The sequence below is a fragment of the Aspergillus welwitschiae genome (genome assembly GCF_003344945.1).
Source record: "Aspergillus welwitschiae strain CBS 139.54b unplaced genomic scaffold BDQ94scaffold_11, whole genome shotgun sequence".
Taxonomy (NCBI): Eukaryota; Fungi; Ascomycota; class Eurotiomycetes; order Eurotiales; family Aspergillaceae; genus Aspergillus; species Aspergillus welwitschiae.
The window spans coordinates 814698-833070 of NW_020798705.1; the positions used below are offsets into that span (position 1 = coordinate 814698).

The 18373-nt window shown below is 53.3% G+C and overlaps 8 protein-coding genes across 8 annotated transcripts; 2 read left to right on the forward strand and 6 right to left on the reverse strand.

Moving 5' to 3' along the window:
• Positions 1 to 17: 17 nt before the first annotated feature.
• On the reverse strand, positions 18 to 732 carry BDQ94DRAFT_141165 (uncharacterized protein). Its single transcript, XM_026765766.1, has one exon. It carries the CDS (start codon positions 328 to 330, stop codon positions 103 to 105), a length of 228 nt encoding a protein of 75 aa, XP_026627954.1. The 5' UTR covers positions 331 to 732; the 3' UTR covers positions 18 to 102.
• A 259-nt stretch (positions 733 to 991) lies between these two features.
• On the reverse strand, positions 992 to 2888 carry BDQ94DRAFT_141166 (uncharacterized protein). The gene has a single exon (XM_026765767.1). The coding sequence runs from the start codon at positions 2800 to 2802 to the stop codon at positions 1300 to 1302; it is 1503 nt and encodes a 500-aa protein (XP_026627955.1). The 5' UTR covers positions 2803 to 2888; the 3' UTR covers positions 992 to 1299.
• nut2 (mediator complex subunit NUT2) lies at positions 2875 to 4173 on the reverse strand. The gene is made up of 3 exons (XM_026765768.1): positions 4118 to 4173; positions 3962 to 4058; positions 2875 to 3884 (listed from the first exon to the last, which is right to left on the reverse strand). The coding sequence occupies exons 1-3, from the start codon at positions 4146 to 4148 to the stop codon at positions 3518 to 3520; spliced, it is 495 nt and encodes a 164-aa protein (XP_026627956.1). The 5' UTR covers positions 4149 to 4173; the 3' UTR covers positions 2875 to 3517.
• A 621-nt stretch (positions 4174 to 4794) lies between these two features.
• Positions 4795 to 5276, reverse strand: BDQ94DRAFT_17063 (uncharacterized protein). Its single transcript, XM_026771537.1, has one exon. The coding sequence runs from the start codon at positions 5161 to 5163 to the stop codon at positions 4918 to 4920; it is 246 nt and encodes an 81-aa protein (XP_026627957.1). The 5' UTR covers positions 5164 to 5276; the 3' UTR covers positions 4795 to 4917.
• A 1243-nt stretch (positions 5277 to 6519) lies between these two features.
• Positions 6520 to 10227, reverse strand: BDQ94DRAFT_17067 (putative serine/threonine protein kinase). The gene is made up of 3 exons (XM_026771555.1): positions 8848 to 10227; positions 8704 to 8801; positions 6520 to 8657 (listed from the first exon to the last, which is right to left on the reverse strand). The coding sequence occupies exons 1-3, from the start codon at positions 9728 to 9730 to the stop codon at positions 6648 to 6650; spliced, it is 2991 nt and encodes a 996-aa protein (XP_026627958.1). The 5' UTR covers positions 9731 to 10227; the 3' UTR covers positions 6520 to 6647.
• A 1337-nt stretch (positions 10228 to 11564) lies between these two features.
• On the forward strand, positions 11565 to 13748 carry BDQ94DRAFT_169240 (uncharacterized protein; the record flags this gene model as incomplete). Its single annotated transcript, XM_026771244.1, has 1 exon — positions 11565 to 13748. The coding sequence occupies one exon, from the start codon at positions 11565 to 11567 to the stop codon at positions 13746 to 13748; it is 2184 nt and encodes a 727-aa protein (XP_026627959.1).
• A 493-nt stretch (positions 13749 to 14241) lies between these two features.
• Positions 14242 to 15665, forward strand: BDQ94DRAFT_169241 (uncharacterized protein; the record flags this gene model as incomplete). Its single annotated transcript, XM_026771245.1, has 4 exons — positions 14242 to 14362; positions 14651 to 14718; positions 14798 to 15282; positions 15335 to 15665. 4 exons carry the CDS (start codon positions 14242 to 14244, stop codon positions 15663 to 15665), a joined length of 1005 nt encoding a protein of 334 aa, XP_026627960.1.
• On the reverse strand, positions 15661 to 18359 carry BDQ94DRAFT_141176 (DnaJ and TPR domain protein). The gene is made up of 3 exons (XM_026765769.1): positions 17503 to 18359; positions 16282 to 17443; positions 15661 to 16229 (listed from the first exon to the last, which is right to left on the reverse strand). Exons 1-3 carry the CDS (start codon positions 18308 to 18310, stop codon positions 15980 to 15982), a joined length of 2220 nt encoding a protein of 739 aa, XP_026627961.1. The 5' UTR covers positions 18311 to 18359; the 3' UTR covers positions 15661 to 15979.
• Between the last annotated feature and the right edge of the window lie 14 nt (positions 18360 to 18373).

The window sequence follows — 18373 nt, forward strand, 5'->3', positions numbered from 1 at the left end:
TAACAATAAAAATGAATCCAGCCAAGAGAATTCAACCATAATACCTCAATCCTGCCGTCCCACAACTCTTCCAACGGATCTGCTTCCTTGAGTGCACAATGCTCATAGCATCATATGTAGATGCACACCATCTGATAAAACAGCCTGACTACCTTCAAGCAGAACTTGACTGAATGAGTATAAGTGATACAATCTCATGTATTTCGTTGTACTCCATAGCACCACCATCACTATCATTACGATCCACCTCTGACCCAACCCACCTTCACTTTTAGTCTTTGATGAATGATCCCTCACCATCCAAAATAACACTTCCCACTCCTTGAACATTACTCCCCCCAAATTCCAAGCACAAACCCTAAAATACCAAGGTGATCTGATCTATACCTCAATCCAACCAGAACCCCACTGGCTTATATAAGTTCTTCCAATGTGTGCTCACCTACACACACCATGAATATCCATCACATGATTTATAACATCTAATCTATCTGGAAAATATCATATCATCATACTCTCACCCCGAAATCCCATCCACTACCCAACTCACACAAAAAAAACAAACCCTAAACCCAAACTCAAAACCACTGAAGTAAGAACCTACTCCCAACATCCACCTCCACCTTCACCTCCACCTACTCACCTAGAAAATGTCGGTGAACACCAACCCAACTCAACCAGCCCAAGCCTAAATAGGTAAAGTGGGACAAGAAAACAAATCACTGATTATCATTCATGGAGAAATGAGGGGTAGTTAAAACCACTCACTCAGTCACTAGGTTAACTAGTATGTACTAATTACTACTTTACTCCGTGTTGGCCAGTGAGATCATCAATCATCGCTCGGAATTTTATGATTTATTTGATTGGTGGGGAGAAATGACTCACTCACCTTAGTAGTTATTTCTTAACGAACTGTGGGATTTTCGTGCCGGGTTGCCGGTTTATTTTCCCTGATTTACAGGATTCATAGTACGTAGTATGTATTTTACCGAGATTTGAAAAATTTTTATTTTATTTGATTTGGATTTAGCTATGTTAAAATATACTCAAGAAGGAAGAATGATATATTAACGCCGTCCCATGGATCGATCCCACCCACGGCAAAGTAAAAACGTAAAGATAATCAAAAGTGGGTATCGTATCGGGTATCTCCGCAAAGGCAACCAAACCACAACAACAACAACCACTACACAATGTTCGTAGTCAGTAGTAGTGTTGTCAGTACTGTACAAGAAAAAAGCAATCATCAGTTCATCAAACCATAATCATCAAAATCATCATCATCGTCATAGCAGCTTAGAAACTACTCCTACTATCCTGCTTCCCAAACGACTTGGTAAAGTCCAACGGACTTAATTCCCGCTCCGTGGCGGAGTTATTCGTTTGCGTCTCCCCACTCCACGACTGTGAGCCATTTGAATGTCCCGATGGCGGGAGATCCAGACTATGGCCATGATCTCGGTCTAAACTTCGGTCTCGACCGACCCCACTGCGTAAAATGTTGCCCGTCCCCGCACCACCGCTCTCGGAGTGCTCAAACATGGCAATGGAGAGTTCTTCCGAGTCCATGCGGGGCGGGGGCCGTCGACGGGGTGCGGCGCCGGCCGCGGCGTGGTTGAGATCAGAGGGGACGCGAGTGGCATCGACGAAGTCGGGGAAGTCATTGTTGAAATTATCGTGGACAATGTCGCCATTCCGGCATGGGATTGGCGGCGGGACCGTGACAGCCGCGGTGGCCGCATAGAGCGGCGAATCAGGTTTCCAGGTGAGGTTGTGGGCGCTGCGGACGAGCAGGACGAGTTTACCAAGGACGGCGAATTCGAGTTTAAGCTTGATGCTGTAGATGACGCCCTTGATCATGGTTTCGAGGATGTAGAGGTCGCGGTATTCGATGACGAGGAGGGCCAAGTCCAGAGCGATGATGATCAGATTGATGGCGACGAGCTGGTACATGATTTTGCGTTTTCCGCGGTCGGGATCGAGACGGAGCATGCGGATGGTTTCCCAGATGTAGAGGACGGAGAGGATGAATTCTTGCAGGCAGAAGCCGGTCATTTGGATCTTTTCCATGATGCTGTAGCCGTCGATGAAAATGGCTGGGTGGGAGGAGAGGTTGGAGCCGTAGGTTAGGACGGAGGTGGGGATATGCAGGAGGAAGGCGTTCACGATAATCATGGTGAGGACGCGGCGGAGGACTTTGGGGTTAGGGAGGACGAGGTGCAGTCGCGAGTAGAGCACGACGGATTGGCCGGTTACCATGGCGTACCAGCCGATGGTGATGAAGGTGATGGAGAGGGCTGTGGCGGAGGTGAGGGCGAAGTATTTGAGGAGGAAGCCGACGGAGTAGGGAATGAGGCCGAGAGCGGAGATGAGCAGGGACCAGAAGTAGGGACCGCGATACTGGGAGAAGGTCACGAAAACGAGGATGACCAGTTCAATGGCGTTATACCAGGATAGAGCGGCCATGGTAGCGATGACGATGCGCAGGGCCAGGCTGTCGCCTGAGTAGGGCCCAACCACGCCATTGCCGGGGGAGGCGGTAGGGCCGGTGATCATGATGCCATTGCAGAGAAGACGATATAAGATGGGAAGGAAGTAAAAGAGGAAGAGAAGAGAAGAGAAGAGAGAAAGAGGAAGTAGAGAAAGAGGAAGAAGAGGAGAGAGAGGAAGCGAGACTAAGCGAGTAAGAGGAAGGCTAGACGAGTGAGCGACTAACAAGAGGAAGAGGCAGACAGAGACAGCAGCAGCAGCAGCAGAGGCCGATGCAGGATCCGGGGCAGGCGGGCAATTACCCGACATGTAATGAATCAAGAATCATGACAGGTCGTCGGGCTCAGATCCTTGCCGTCTGGGGACACTCAAAGGCAGTCAGTGCCCGGCTGACGGGCGGGGGCCGGCGTGACGCGGTGCATTGTTATTTGCAGTTGCCCTTCGCCTGGTTTATTGGGCGGGGAGACTGTTCACTCTGTTGTCATTATTATTGTTCAGCTGAGCGTTTATCTGTTAGTTAGTTAATGTTGTGTTATGTTAAACTCTGAGATACTCCGTCCTGAGGTGGATCCTAACTCTGGTGGATGATCTCCCACATAGGGTTATGTTATGCCTGCTATACCTGCTCTCCTTTCCTTCCATATGAGATCATATAGGAGAAGAATAAAGGAGAAAAACAGTCCTTGCATCCCCACGTGCATCCCATTATTTTTATTTCGATCATTCATTCAGATTTATTTTTATCCCTCTGCTCCTGGTCTGAAGAGTTAATAATAACTCCAGGGGGCAGCAGCAGCAGCCACTGCCACACACAAGGCTAAACTTGCTTGCTGACCTGAGTTTCAGTCTAGTCGGCATTGGATTCCGATCATCACATTCCTTCCATCATCCATCATCACAAATCACTCATCAGAATTATTAACCGCAAAAATTAAGCAAGCAAAAAATAACTCCATCCCCCAAACTCCATCCCAGTATAGTTCTATCCCTCTATTCGATCATAACCATCATCATGAACTAAACATCATCCCCTCCCCTCCCCATTATTATTCCCATTTTCATCACCACCGAACGAAGCAACCACTCTATCCACCTCCCCCCTAACCTCCGGCATCGCTCCCCTCATCTCCCTCGCCAACACATCCCGGAAACTCCCAAACGCCTCCTTCTTCCCCCTCAGATCCTGGTTCCCGCGCTGGATCAACTCCACGAATTCTCTTGTGTAGATATCCGGATTCCTTGCTGCATCTACGTAGTCGATAATCTCAGGGGGAAGTTGGATGCTGTGAATGGGAGGGTCGTTGCTGTTTCCTGGTGATTGTGATTGTGCGTCGGGGTGATTATCAGAGGTGTGTGTGCTGAGGGTGGAGAGCGCGAGGGTGAGGTTTTTACTGAATGCATGACACGTAATCCGTTAGTAGAGTGGAATCTTAGGTGAGGAAGATGGCAGGGATAGAAAGGAGGGTACATTTTGCGAACGAGCTCTTGTTGGGTTTCGGGACCGAGGTAGCCGTGAACGGCGGATTGGATTTCGAAGAGGTGTTGGATTACGTCTTTGAGGTCGGCTGGGCACAAGACAGAGTTAGTAACTGATCATATTGAATTAGAGAAAATAAATACACACTGTCGACCGTGCTGAGGGGGATGGGAGCCATGATGTGCTGCTCTGAAACGTGAAGCTTGAAGCTGAGGCGGATTCTTGTTGGATGATGACGAGAGCAAAGAAGAGTCGAGTCCGGGGTAGACTAACCGTTTTGGGTAATACGATGCTTACATGGTTTGGATTTCCTACGGATCCCGCCGCTTTATGATTATGGCACCTGAGCACACCTCCGGGCCACACACTCGTTGCTCGCAGAGCATGCACTACATTATGCTCTGCTTTGGATGGTCGCGTCCCTAACTCTGCCAAATGGAGCTGTTACTAGATATCTTTGGGTACTAAGCCGATCAGGCTGATTCTGTACGTGACATGTAGAGCCCTACGTAGCATTTACAACAACGTAAGAACACGATACAGTTCTCTGGTCCAACCTTCTATTATCCTGATACTGATCCAGTATGGCAAATGTCGGATTATTATGAGCACATGCCCCTCTTTGTCGATGGCATGATGAAGTATATGGGACGAAATGAATTCAGAAATTCCTGTCCCCATTGGATAAGAATCGCAAGCCTGCGCGACAGCCCACGGGTGAGTCCATGCATCAGCTGGTCTAACACAGCAGGCCAGCGCTTCCCGCCGACCCGACCCGAGGGACATGGTCGTCTGTGCAGTCTGAATAGTCGTCAAGGTATTCACTGAGAAGGTTTACTAGGCAATACGGCGTTTGTTGAGCGAGCATACGTACCGTCAAAGGTGTCCATGTGAGACTTTCTTAGTTCAATAAAGGATAAACGGGTTAAAAGAAAGCATGCTAGCAGCTACCTTTCTGAGTATCCATATTCTATTGCTGTCACATGTTTGCTACTAAGCCTGATCAATGTCTTATTACACTTGCTTATGCCGATTGCTGAGTTGTGACTGACTGTACTTAAGAGAACCCAGAGAAAAGGAATATAGAAGATCTTAGCAACTATTCCATCCACCAGTGGGCCTCGGATATCTGTACATAAGTTGGCCACGTAGAGTAGAAGGATGAAAGACAACGAACGCGAGCCAAACGTCATCTCGTCTCACCGTGGACATCTACATTCATTATAGATGGTCCTGACCTCCAAAACACTCATAGCTTGTTTGGAAAAGCAACTATGCTATAATAACTGACATATAAGTCCTGCCGTCCACTCATATATACCATAATCAGTCGAACATGGTGGGTATAGAAGATTGATGCTGTGATTTACATGCATTTTCTGCAATATACTTCGATCAGCGAACAGGATACCTAAAGAACTCACCGTCAGTATCTACAGCTTTCAAGCTGAAAACAAGCAATTATCAAGGCTATGGCTTGATATACTTACCCGTACCTTGCTCTCTTCCATCGATGAATTACAATCATATCATCAATTATGTTGCAACTCCTTCTTCACAAGTCTATCTTACATACACAACTACAGTAACCATCGACAAGATGAAGGTATTGACTGTCCTTTGTGCAATGATCTTCGCTATCTTTGCGGTAGCAGGGCCCGCACAAGCCACTGGTCAAGACGAGAACACAATTGAAAAGAGACGAACTGTACGTCTAGTTCCAAGCTTGAGAAGTGACTTGATATCATAGGCTAACGGTAATGAAATGTGGATAGAGTGTACGCAGAATATCTGTACTGTCTGTCCGAGAGATAACTGGAGATTATAGATTGACAGTGATAGAATATGAATAGTGTGTATGTGAGTGACCCTTCCTGTCTAAGAGGAGTAACTAGAGAATGTCATCATCTTCGACGCGGTCGAGCTGTAGTTTCAAGCAGCCATAAGCGCTGAAGTCTCTGGACTAACCGGAAAATCAGTTCAGTGACCACGCCTAGCTCTTTCTTATATGTGACTTGTGCGGTCGACCTTACGCGAGTTATATGAATATCGACTGGATATACCGACCACCTCCCTCCACGGTGGAATTTCTATGCTAATCCGCTGGGCTGTACAGTATATTCGAACGTATAAGATGCGAGTGATCTATATAAGGCCGCAGTAATGGCTTATACCTTCGTTGAGGACTGTCGGGACACATATCTCTCCGTCGCCTGGCTGATATATCGTTTTAGGTCTGGCGGTTAGTGTGTTGACAAGTACTCCTAGGGGAGATTTCTAACTTATCTGCTTATTGATTTTGAAAAATGATACTCTTTATAATGGAATATTCTATAAGACTAAACGAATACCCAAGGGACCTTTCTCTAAGCAACCGTGGGCGTTGCGGCCGAGTAAGTCTGATTACGTCCGGATTGCAGCACACGCACCGACGCGCTCATGCCTTGATCCCAGCTGACCCCAAGCGAAAAGCGGCGCTACCTTAAGACCTATTCTGGAAACGGAAAGTCGACAGCGTTCCGCAGAAATCCTGTTTAGTAGAAGGTATACTTCGTTATTATACTCAATATAGTTCATAGAAACTATGATTCAATGCAATGCTCGCTCGCTGATACAAGTCTACCTATGTATACCAGATTACGCTCTATCTATATTCAACCCTCACATCTGCACTCAGCTATACTTCGCGCGTCCGCAGCGGCACCCGCGCCATCTCGATCTCCGTCTCCATCTCTAACCCCGACAGGCTTGGGAATCGCCGGCTAAAGTTGGCTTCCCAGTCATCGCCTGCCGTCGCCGGCGAGCTCACCGTCGGACTAGCGGGTTGGCTCTCCGTCCGCGTCTCAATACCCCCCACTCGGAGCCCCTTGGGCTTGGGTGGCAGAGCCGGTCGTGACGACCCGGTGCGCTGAGAGGCCGCATAGCCCGTCGAAGCCGTCTCCTGTCGAGGCAGTCCGCGCGATTCGTACCGCTCCTGCATCGATGACGTTGTCGTGCCGCTGACCCGCGATCCTCGCGTGTCCGGACGTGCCTCCGTGGGCTTTGCCTGCAAAGCGGCGCTTGACTCGTCCGTGTATCGCCCGTAGCCCGTCGCCGTTTTGGGCGGAACCGGTGGCCGGTTCGACTCGCTCAGCAGCGACTGCACCTTGCTCTGGATCGCCTGCGACCGGGACCCGTCGCCGCCCTTGAAGCCACCCGCTCCACCTTCGGCCACCCGCCGGCGGTACTCCTCTGCCGCCTTGGCTACGCGCTTCTCCTCCTGGGAGAGCCGCCGCCGCTCCAGCTCCCGTCGCATCTCCGGCGAAATGTCCTCGCTGTCCATCTCGATCAGTTCGCTGGCCGGCTCTGCCGTCACCTCCGGCGAAGGCAGTACGGGTTTGGGGAACTCTTCCGCCACTGGAGACTGTGCCTTGCTTTCTTGGTTACTATGTTCGAACCGCCGGAACGCATCGCCGAAACGTCCCGCAAATAGCGTCTTTGTGCCTGACAGGGACAGCGTCGACAAGCTCGACCGTTTCGTGTGCTTGGACGTGCCGCTATACCGCTTCTCGCGCTTCCGGCTGCTCTCCTCTTCGCGTGCGCGCAGATAGTCCACATCCGAGGAGATGTTGCGATCGTACAGCTGGTCTGTTTCGGTGCGCGCGTGTTGCAGCGGCGCGCCGCCTTCATAAGGGCTGCGTGGTAGGTCAAGGGAGGAGCGCGCGCTCTCCGACCCGCGAGGCAGCTCAAAACGTGCGCTAGCATGAACAGACACAGGCCGGGAGCGGCTGTTGGCTGACCGAGATCGGCCCACGGGCTCCTCCACATCCAAATTGGTAGGTCGGAGTCCGTCAAGCGACGGCCGTGGCGAAGCAGACAGATCGGAGACGCGGTCGTTCGAGACTCGCGGGTTGGGGAAGGACGAAGAGGTGGGTGACGGAGCTTTGCTTTGCCGAGCTGCTTTTTTGTCCGCCTCTGCCGGCCACGGTTGGCTGGATGGCCGACGCTGATGGTCGCTGGACGGGAACTTGTAGATGGGCCGGCTGGCTGGCTTGGAGTTCGGCACACCAGGCGTCGCCGGCGGGGAGGTCATGGTACCAGTCGAGACCATGGTGGGTTTCTGCGGCACAGGCTGGTACAAGGGAACCTGAGGCCGGGACTCCTCACGGTAAGTCTCGATCACCTCAGACGACTTGGTCTTGATCGGAGCCGGCTGGGGACGGCGCTGAATGGTCGGCTCCGAAGATGTCTTGGGAAGAGGATCGTTCTCTGCCGCGGGGCGTTTGGCGAACGCATCGTCTGCCAGAGCATTGGTAAGTCGTTGAGCCAGATCTTCGTCTTCCGTTTTCTCGGACACGGTGGGCTCAAAGTCGAACTTGCCCCCTTTCTCATGCAGGATCTGGAACTGATCCAGCGACGGGAACCGGTTCGAGAACTCATCCGCGGAATCCCGCTGTCGGTTTCCAGCATCCAAGACGGAAAATGGATCGCCAGATCCACGGAATGGTGACGGACTCGGCTTGGCCGAGTTGTGCTGGGACGGGGTTGGTCTGGTCGGGCGGCCGCGTCGCATGGGGGCAATCTCGGGAATGATTTGCGTCTCTTGCATTGGGGGAGAAAAGACGGCGCCCACCTGTGGTGTTTCTGTGGGGGAAGGCGGCAGCTCCTGGTAACGGCGGGCTTCCGACGTCGAGCGATTGGCATAGATCTATTCGTGTGAGTATCCGCATTGCGTCTGCAGGTACCTGACTTACGTCTCGGATCGGCACATCCTTGCCTTGCATGTGGCAGATCTCGCGCACCACTTCATAGATATTCGGGCGTTTTTGCGGGTGTTCTTTCAACATCCAGGCTGGGAGAGTCAGTACAATGCCTTTCTTTCGCGCAGAGGGTCTTACCAATCAGCATCTTTAAGCGGTCGGAGAAGGGTGGGTAGCTAGGGAATTTGTAGCTGGCATTCAAAATGGCCATCTGTCCCACCTCCTCAAACGGAGTCGTGTAGTAGCATAGTTTATATAGGAGGACTCCCAAAGCCCAGATGTCGCTCTTCTCGTCAATAGGCTGCTTCCGATAGACGTCGATCATCTCCGGACTGCGATACTGCAGCGTCGTATGGCGCTGCACGTCATCCTCAATCAGCCGGCCTTCAGCCGCCGAAGTGGCCGCGGGGCGCGGCGGCGCAGTAGACCCAAAGTCGCACAGCTTATAGAGCGTGGAGCTTCCGTGACGGGAGATCAGCACATTCTCGACTTTAAGATCCCGGTGCAACAGCGGAGGCTTGAGGTAGTGCATGCATGCGACACCCTCGGCCACGTCCGAAAAGATCCTGATAATCTCTGGCTCGGTCAACCGGTTCTGCAAGCGCGTGTTCATGAAGTCGATCAGTCCGCCGCCGGCGCAGAACTCCATGAGGAGAAAGACCTCGTATCCGCCGCCCTGCAGTTGCGATGCATGAGAGTCAATGTAGGTGACAATATGGCGGTGTCCCTTGAGCTTCTTCATCGTTTCGACCTCCGTGCGCATGTTGGCCAGGGCCGCCTTGTCGGGGACGGCCACGCGCTTCAGCACCGCACGATCGGAGCCATCGACGGGTTGAGGCAGGCGCACGACGTAGACGTGGGCGAAACCACCTTCGGAGAGGTATTTCTCAACCACGACCCGGTGGCTGCCCACCTGGACCTTGGTCCCGGGCAGAAAAGTACCGGCGGGGGCATTGATGGCGGCCATGGGGTTGTAGACGGGGATCGGGAGATGCGGAGCCGCCTGTGACTGGTAGGACATGGTGGATGGGACGGGCCCTCGAGGGGCACGAGAGCGATGGTCAACAAGGACAGGCTATAGCGGCATCAAAGGGAAACGCTGATTGCGCGAGAGAGTAAGAAATAGAGGTTGGCTGAGGCTGAAGCCGGGGCAGGACGGAGAGAAGGACAGTTGGCGGCGGGGAAGGGGGCGGTACCTGACAGGGCCAGGGGCAAGAAATGACGCCAACAGGGGGGTGGGAGAGGGGAGGAAGAGGAGGAAGGGAAGGAAGAGGGAATTTCTGGTAAACAAGTCGAGAGGATGGAGACAGCAGCCAGCAGAGCCGGATGGGATTAGACTGACCAGCAGCAGCAGCAACGCAGCAGGCGTCAGGACTGGAGACTGGAGACTTGAATGGATTGGATGGCGTCGGCCGGCTTCCGTTAAGCGTGGAGTCACCGCCTGGCAGTAAGTTTGGTGCAGCAAAAGGCTGAAACAAGGCGGATCTCGAATTTCAGGCTGACAGAAGTTGTTTTACTATAAAACTGGGGAGAGAGAGGCAGAAGTTTTGAGGCGTAAGTATCTCCCCTCTTTCCCTCTCCTTTCTATCTCCGCAACTGACTTAACGCATCCCGTGATCGCTTGGTGCCTGGAGATCACGGACGGACATCATCGTGATCATCCCGGCTGCAGGCGGTCAGAATCCGACCATATAAGTGACCGCGGCGGTCAGTTTAGCTTTACTATCTAATACGACTGGACGGAGGTATAATAGTGTTCAAGATGACTGGCAGTCATCCGTGAGGCCATCCGACCCTTTTGTTGCCTGAGGCATAAACTGGAGGAGATTTACACGTGATAATCATTAGTCATGAATTGAACCAACCAGCGAGTGCGGAGACGTTGACCAATCAGAAGACTGCCGGTTCCCCACGCGATGCTCCAAAACAGCGAAACCAAAACAAACACAAACACTCAATATTTAGTGATCCTGCAGAGATATAAGCAAATCGTGATCGCTATTATTGCAATCAGCGGATACAACAAGGAACCCATGGTAGTCTACCCAGTAGATAACTCTAAGCCCACCCGGCCAGGGTTCTAATTAAGGTTGTGAGATCCCAGCCGGGTTCGCGGCGGGTGCTTGTGCTCTATAGACTTCCGCTGGAATGTGGACGTGCCACTGCATTCATCACGACATTGTATAGCAGGCTGCACCGGAGCTCATTGGGAGTGCCGATAGAATTCCAGTAGCCCTCCAGAATGTAGTGTACAGCTGAAGCCGATCCCATCGGAATCCCCGTTTGACAAGGGATCGAATCAGAAACTGTCAATCGGTCGTGCTCAGCAACTGAAACCCAGCCATTGAGTGATCATCGTTTATCCCGATTTATTGTCAACTATTCCATCTCCTTCCACTGCCACATCAGCCAGGTTACACACACAGAATATCCCACCGCTTCAGCGGGTGAGCTTTATAGTATATACATAGTATATCTCATTTAACGCTGGTCGCCAGGGATCCGTTAGCGTTGCTGCGAGGATCACACAAACGGAGTCGATCCTGATTAGGCGTTCCTCTTGCCGCCAGCCGATCTCTCATCCCACGTCGCCTGTCTTCTCCGTCTTCTTTCTCCTCCCTCGCAATCATCGTGTCGCCTATTATTATTGTTTCCACCAGGTATGTGCTCTCACTGACGCTTGCTGAGCTATCTGACCTCCTATCTCGATCTAGACGCGCTGGATTCCAGCGCCTGCCTTGTCGTCTGATCATGTCGCCTCGATCGCAAATGCGCCTCCACTAGCCATCAACAAGCGATATATATATCATATAAACACCTATCGAAGCCTTATTTATTCTTAACGACCGCCTACCATGGACGACGGACCTCCTCCACCCCCTCCCCCTCACGGCGAGAAGCCACAAACCACCCAGGGCGAATATCGCAAGACTTCCGACCTCCCTCCTGGCAACTACGACATCTTTATCATCCCCCCTCACTCCGCCGGCTCCGGATTTCTCTACCTCCCTTCCCTCCAGCCACAACGCAACAGCTTCATCGCGGGGTCCGCCTGCACCCTCTTTGTCGTCCTACTTTGGACCCTCCTATCACCCCTTCTGAAAGCCTGGTACGCTGCCACCGTCGCCAGTGGCAGCGGCATGGCCATCGCCGTGCTGGCTATCGGAGTTGGGGTCGCCGGGTGGGCCGTGGGCGCCTCACAATCAGATTCTGGGGGAGGCCGACGACGGGCCAATTTTGGATTTAGCACCGGCGGGGGTCCAGGCGCGGGTGGACCCTCCGGCAATGGCGCCGGAGGTGAGTATGCGCGGGGACAGCAGTATGGGGCCCAAAACCAGGGCCCGAACGGTCACAATGGTGGACAGGGACAGGGACAGCAGCAATATGGGGGCAACTTCAACTCGGGTCCGCCTCCGGGTGCAGGCCAGTATGGCGGGAACCATCAATACCAGAATGCTGGTGGGCCCGGAAGTGGACCACCCCCGCAACCGCCGCCGCAGGCAGGCGGATCAAATAAGACAGGTTCGTCTGCCACCGGCTCTGAAAGCAAACCTCAAAGTGGAGCTGATTGGGAGAAGGCCCGTGAAGAGACCCGGCGCAAGGAGGAGCTGCGCCGCAAGATGGAGGAGTTTAAGCGAAAGCGGGAGGCCGAGCAGCGCGAGAAGCAGCAGAAGCGCGAGCGCGAGGCCATGGAGCGGGAGCTGCGGGAGCGCAGAGAGCAGCTCGAGAAGGAGATGGCTGCCGCCAAAGAGGCGGCCGCCCGTGAGGCCCGAGAACGGGCGGAGCGCGAAGCAGCCGAAGCCAAAGCCAAAGCGGAGCGAGAGGCCGCGGAAGCTCGAGCCAAGGCGGAACGAGAAGCAGCGGAAGCGCGTGCCAAGGCGGAGCGTGAAGCTGCGGAGGCCAAGGCTAAAGCGGAGAAAGAGGCCCGAGAGGCCCGCGAGCGAGAAGCACGTCGGGCAAAGGAAGCCCGAGAACGAGAGGCTCGACGCGCCGCCGAAGCCAAGGCCCGTGCTGAGCGCGAGGCCGCGGAGGCCAAGGCTAAAGCAGAGCGTGAAGCTGCTGAGGCAAAGGCGAAGGCAGAGAAGGAGGAAGAGGAGCGCAAAGCTGCAGCTAAGAAGGAAGCTGATGCTAAGTTTGCGGCGCTCAAAGAGGCTGCCGCGAAGAAGTATGCCGAGAAGAAAGCCAAAGATGCGCAGGAGGCAGCGGCCAAAGAAGCGGCCAGCCAAAAGGCATCTAGCACGTCCACTCCCCGCACTCCATCACCCAAGAAACCTGCTTATTCCCGCACCGATACCGACAGCTCATATTCCAATTTTCGACCCACTGACCGTCCCCGCCGGCCGTACGGCGGCGCCACCTCTGGGTCATCAGTGTACTCGGACTCTTCCTACGCGCCGTCACAGACAACAGCACGCACGACCCCACCACCATCAAATCGCGGGGCCTATGAAACCAAAGATCCTGATAAGATTGTCATCAAGGGCGTGTTCGAGTTCAACAACAACTTTGTGCGCAGCCCTGTGGCGCAACTTGTCTCCGGCCAGGGCATGGTCAGCGACGGATTGGTTCTGAGGATCACGACAGAAGGCCTCTTCATCGACGACGACGTGCGCGGTGTCGGTCAGCGCGAATGGGATGTGAAGGCGTGGACGATGAACCTCGTCGAGGTATGGTGTCCGAAATTCGGGGCGCAGCGCCAACCACCGAAGCCCCCGCCGGGGCCATTTAATCGGCGCGGGAATGAACCGACCCCAGAAGAATCGGAAGCATTCCTCGGCAACCTGCTCAAGATGTGCAAGAACACGTGCCGATTATCAACAGGCGGAGGAGATGATCAGCGCACGCTGCATGTGTTGCGGGCGTCGGTGCGCGACCACGAGGGCAAACGGTATGTGTTTGTGTTGCAGGAGACGGAGGGGTGGAAGGTGGCGATTGGGTTGCAGCGGTTGCGACGGGGGACGTTGTCGCGCGCATTAGGGGTGATGGGGTTGGGAGTGAATGAAAGTCGGATGATATTATCAGGATTAGGATATGAGTGATGATATCATCAGGATTAGGATATGAGTGATGATACCTTATGTATATACCAGCCAGCCAGTCTTTAGCACATAATTATCAAACTTTCCAGTTTACTTACTAGTATAGTAATAGTGGCGTTAGCCCTAAGCCAACATCACCGGAATGTGGCGTCCCCATCCACATCCATCTATTTACTCACCACGAAGATCAATAAAACTACACAGATACTAAACAAGATATATTCAATACATCATCCCAACCCCACAGCAAATGAGTGCAGGAAATTCCCCTTGGGAATAAACTTCCCCAGGGTCATGACGTCGGAACCAAACAACTCCCTTCCCCCCGCTTAACCCCAACCCAACCACCAACGCCAACATCAAACTCAGACAAAACCTGTCGCAACACCACCACCACTCATTCCCATGATTAAGGCAAATGGCTACAGCTACTGCAGACAACAACACCAATATGGAATGATACCAACAATACGAACTCAGCAAGGACAGGAGAATGTCCCTCTGGACAATCAGCCTCGTCACGCAGATCCTGTGCCTGGCGCTGGTAACGGCGTTTGTCGCGCTACGGGGGGTTGTCGCGTGGCGGTTCAAGAAGGGGGTTGATGTTGAGGATGGTATGTATCATCATACCTTTAAACCCTCTTGGATATATAATTTGAGATGTGTGGGCTAATTTGGGGTGTTAAACTAGGGTTTTGTTTTGTATCGCTGGTATACTATACTACCTACCCTAACCATTTATCTATCTATCCTGAGTTATAGAATGAGAGACTGATAAAGAGGGGTAGATATTCTTCGACGCATACTGTATATTAGTTCTTTTCTGTTCGCATATTCCCCTTCCCTTATATACTTACATATTATCTCGACATACTAATCAATGAATTGGAATAAATGAATAGACATCTTCAACAACGGCGCCGAACCCCCCTCAACCCTCACCACCTCGGAAGCGACACTCGTCTACAAGGTGCGCTTCCCCTATCCCCCATACAATAATAGTATTTCTATATTCCACCTGAAAGTTACTAATGAACTAAATGAACTAGATATTCTACACCCTAACAATCCTCTACCTCCCCATGACCCTCCTCGCCAAACTAACCCTCCTCACCATCCTGGCCCGCCTCTTCATCCTACGCCGCGGCCAGATCCTCACCGTGTACCTAACCATCATCATCACAACGCTCTACTACATCACCATCTTCTTCGTAAAAATCTTCATCTGCAATCCCGTCTCCACATTCTGGACCTCGCCCAACGATCCACACAACCCTAATTGTCTATCCGAAGGGGCGGTGTTTCTCGCCGACGCGATCATGAGCGTCATCACGGACTTGGCTATTTTGTTGTTGCCGATTGGGTTGATGTTTCCACTGCGATTAGCTGTGGTGAAGAAGGTGAAGGTGGGGGCGATGCTTGGGTGTGGTGGGTTGGCTGTTGGGTTTAGTATTTATCGGGTTGTGTTGGTGGTGGGGGAGGGGGAGCGGGGGTTGGGTGATAGTCAGGTTTATGCGAGGGTGTTGCTTTCTGGGTTAGTATTTCTTCGTGTGGTTGTTTGGAGGTGATTGCTAACTGGTATCTAGGAATGCGGAAGGAGGATTCGGGTTGATCTGTAGTTGTATACCGGCGCTGCATATTCTCGTGTCGAGGGTGAAGGGGAAGATGAGGAAAGGGTCGACGAGTACGGGGAAGGGATCTTCGACTGCTTCTGGGGATGGGAGTGGGGGGAAGAAGAGGGACCAGGGGACTTCGAGTACTAGTGGGGGCACTGCTGCGCCTATTGTCATTACGAGTTCGCCGGAGGATGTACTTCATGATCCTGGGGGGTTGCTTGCTTCGCTTGATGATGATGTGTATGATCATGATGAAGAGGAGGGACGGGGTGAGAAGAGTGACAATAGGGAGGAAGGGTAGATGTAAATAATTACAGTTGACTACTTAAGGCTTAAGGTTACTACTCAGTTATTAGGATCATCATACATTCATCCTATCCCAACTCATCAGTCATCCCAGGTATATAACGCCTCTGGCATCCGCCAGCATACTATCAATCAATAATCAATAAGACACTCCGTCCACAACGGATGAAGGAAAGAACCAAAGGAAAATAAGAAAATGAAGAAAAAAACCAGTCTATCGCCCAGTCTGTCATGCGGGTGGGAATCAGAGGAAAGGAAAATCGAACAAGAAAACAGCAGCAGCAGCAACACTTTTAGCATGCACGCTGTCTAAAAGGGAAATCCGCCGGGGAATCCTCCGCGCTGTCCTCCTGCGTGCGCAAACCCGCCGCCGCCGTTCATCATGTTGAACAGCACGCTGGGGTCGATGTTGATATGGGTTCCTCCCATACCTCCCATACCACCCATTCCGCCCATACCGCCCATACCGCCCATGCCTCCCATGCCGCCGAAGCCGCCGTGCGAGAACATGTCAGCTGGGTCCATCAGGTCATCGCCGTTGTCGTAGGCAGCACGTTTCCTATGCTTGGTTAGCGAAAGCCACTCATCACCACATCAAAGGATGAACTTACTGAGGATCACTCAAAGTCTCGTACGCCTCACCAATCTCCTTGAACTTCTCGTCACCCGCATCACCGTCCCGGTTCTTGTCCGGGTGGTACTGGATCGCCATCTTGCGGTACGCCTTCTTGATCTCTTGCTCGCCCGCGTCCTTGGACACTCCGAGGATCTTGTAGTAATCCTTGCGCTGCGCCTTCTTCAGCTCAAACTCGGCCCGACGGATTTCCTCTTGGATGCCCTTCTCGGTCGGGTTCGACTCCGCCACCGCCTTGTAGTCGCGCACAGCTTCTTCCCAATTGCCGGCACCGCCGTGCGCCTTGGCGCGCATCTTCTGCGCCTTGAGGTACCCGGGGTCCAGCCGCAGGGCCTCGTTGCAGTCTGCCACTGCGCTGTCGTACTCCTTCAGGTTGATGTAGGCCTGCGCCCGGTTCTGCAGGATCTTGGCGTTCTGGTCCTTGTTCTTCGGGTCCACCGTCAGCGCCTCACCCCACAGGTCGATGGCGCGACGATAGTCCTTGGCCTTGAATGCCGTGTTACCCTCTTCCTTGGTGCGCACCAGCTTCTGCACGGTCCGCAGCAGCTTGATCGCCGCCTTCATATCCGGATCCAGACCCAGACACATCTTCAGCAGCTTCAGCGCCTGCTCCGTGTCGCCCATACCGTAGAAGGCCCGGGCGCGGATCATCAGCGCATCAGGGTCCTGGCTGTTCACGCGGAGCATGCTGATAGCAATGTCCTGTGCCTTGCCGTACGAGTTGTCGTTGCCCATCTTCAACTGGGCCTCTGCAGTCATCAGCGTCCACTTGCGGGGCTCCTTGACGCCTTGTCCGAGGAGCTGACGGGCCTGGTCGAGGCAGAACAGCACCATTGAGACACCACGGTCCTGCGAAAGAGCCTCCTCCGCCTGGCTGACGAAGCGGAGCATCTTCTCTGCGGCCGCACGGTCAGTAGCGGAGGCCGGGGGCTCGATACGAGACAGCACGTCAAGAGCCTCCGTCGGACGGCCCAAGCTGGTCAGGATACGGGCCAACCGGTACATAATCTTAGTGTTGGTGGGGTCGAGCTCGCAGGCCCGTTCGCAGTCCTCCAGAGCAGCGAGATATTGGTTGGCCGCCATGTATGCTGCAGCCCGGTTGGACAGGTAGACGGACGAGTTGGGGCTAATCTCGAGAGCTGTACCATTGTTACTAACACTGCAGAAGATTGTCCGGCAGAATCAGGTATTAACCTACCCTTGGTGAATTCCTCAATGGCGCGGGCATAGTTGCCATCCTTGAAAAACTTGTTTCCAGCCAGCTTGAAGGAGTCGGCCTCAGCGGTGTTTCCATTGGACCGGTGAGGGGGCGGGGTCGGACTCTTCTCCGTGTGAGTGCCATTCACACCGTTGGTGGCAGAGGGAGAGCCGAGGCGGGGATCGTTGGTGTCAACGTCCATCGAGCTCCGGAGATCATCGCGAGCAGCAGCCATAGCGGAAAGACGACGTAGTTCGTCGGGATGAAGGTTAAGCGGGTGAAAGTTAGGGTCGTGCGAGTACCGATGGTGAACGGCAGACAGCGACGACGCGGACCGGGGGACGGACGAGGGTTTCGACCGGACCGAGGCTGATTTAGAGGGAGTGGAGGTGGAACGACTGTGCGCCGGCCGAGTAGGTTTTCGAGGAATGGAAGGGCGTTGAGTCGGAATAGGAAACGACTGCGGATGGTGAAGCGGAGGCGCAGGAGGAGAATGGGGGTGGCGAGAGGGAGCCGAATGAACGGTCTTTGCCCGGTGAGGAGGGGGCGGAGGTCGAGTCGGGAATGAGTCGTCGGTCTTGACTCTTGCGGATGGACGTGGGGGAGGAGGGGAACTCGCTGAAAATAAAGAAGAATAAGGAGGAGGGAGAGGAGAGGAAGGAGGAGGAGGAGGAGAAGAAGAAGCAGGAATCGAGCGAGTAGGAGGAGGAGCAGGAGCAGGAACAGTCGTCGGAGTAGATTTAGACTTGGAAGAAGAGGATTTGGAGGAAGAAGATTTGTGACGAGAGAAAAGATGCGGGAGCCCCATCGCCGCTGGGCTGACTTGATTGGTGGCGCCGATCGAAGGGCAGCGAAGGCGGTGGAATTTTGT

Excerpts from the sequence above, each read along its gene's own strand:
- BDQ94DRAFT_141165 (XM_026765766.1), bottom strand. The coding sequence starts at position 330 with ATGTTCAAGGAGTGGGAAGTGTTATTTTGGATGGTGAGGGATCATTCA.
- BDQ94DRAFT_141166 (XM_026765767.1), bottom strand. The coding sequence starts at position 2,802 with ATGTCGGGTAATTGCCCGCCTGCCCCGGATCCTGCATCGGCCTCTGCT.
- nut2 (XM_026765768.1), bottom strand. The coding sequence starts at position 4,148 with ATGGCTCCCATCCCCCTCAGCACGGTCGACA. Across the intron at positions 4,059-4,117 it reads CCCCCTCAGCACGGTCGACA|CCGACCTCAAAGACGTAATC; the intron begins GTGTGTATTTAT and ends TCTTGTGCCCAG. Across the intron at positions 3,885-3,961 it reads CAAGAGCTCGTTCGCAAAAT|TAAAAACCTCACCCTCGCGC; the intron begins GTACCCTCCTTT and ends TCATGCATTCAG.
- BDQ94DRAFT_17063 (XM_026771537.1), bottom strand. The coding sequence starts at position 5,163 with ATGACGTTTGGCTCGCGTTCGTTGTCTTTCATCCTTCTACTCTACGTG.
- BDQ94DRAFT_17067 (XM_026771555.1), bottom strand. The coding sequence starts at position 9,730 with ATGTCCTACCAGTCACAGGCGGCTCCGCATCTCCCGATCCCCGTCTAC. Across the intron at positions 8,802-8,847 it reads CCGCTTAAAGATGCTGATTG|CCTGGATGTTGAAAGAACAC; the intron begins GTAAGACCCTCT and ends TGACTCTCCCAG. Across the intron at positions 8,658-8,703 it reads AGGATGTGCCGATCCGAGAC|ATCTATGCCAATCGCTCGAC; the intron begins GTAAGTCAGGTA and ends TCACACGAATAG.
- BDQ94DRAFT_141176 (XM_026765769.1), bottom strand. The coding sequence starts at position 18,310 with ATGGGGCTCCCGCATCTTTTCTCTCGTCACAAATCTTCTTCCTCCAAA. Across the intron at positions 17,444-17,502 it reads CATTGAGGAATTCACCAAGG|CTCTCGAGATTAGCCCCAAC; the intron begins GTAGGTTAATAC and ends ACAATGGTACAG. Across the intron at positions 16,230-16,281 it reads GAGACTTTGAGTGATCCTCA|GAAACGTGCTGCCTACGACA; the intron begins GTAAGTTCATCC and ends AACCAAGCATAG.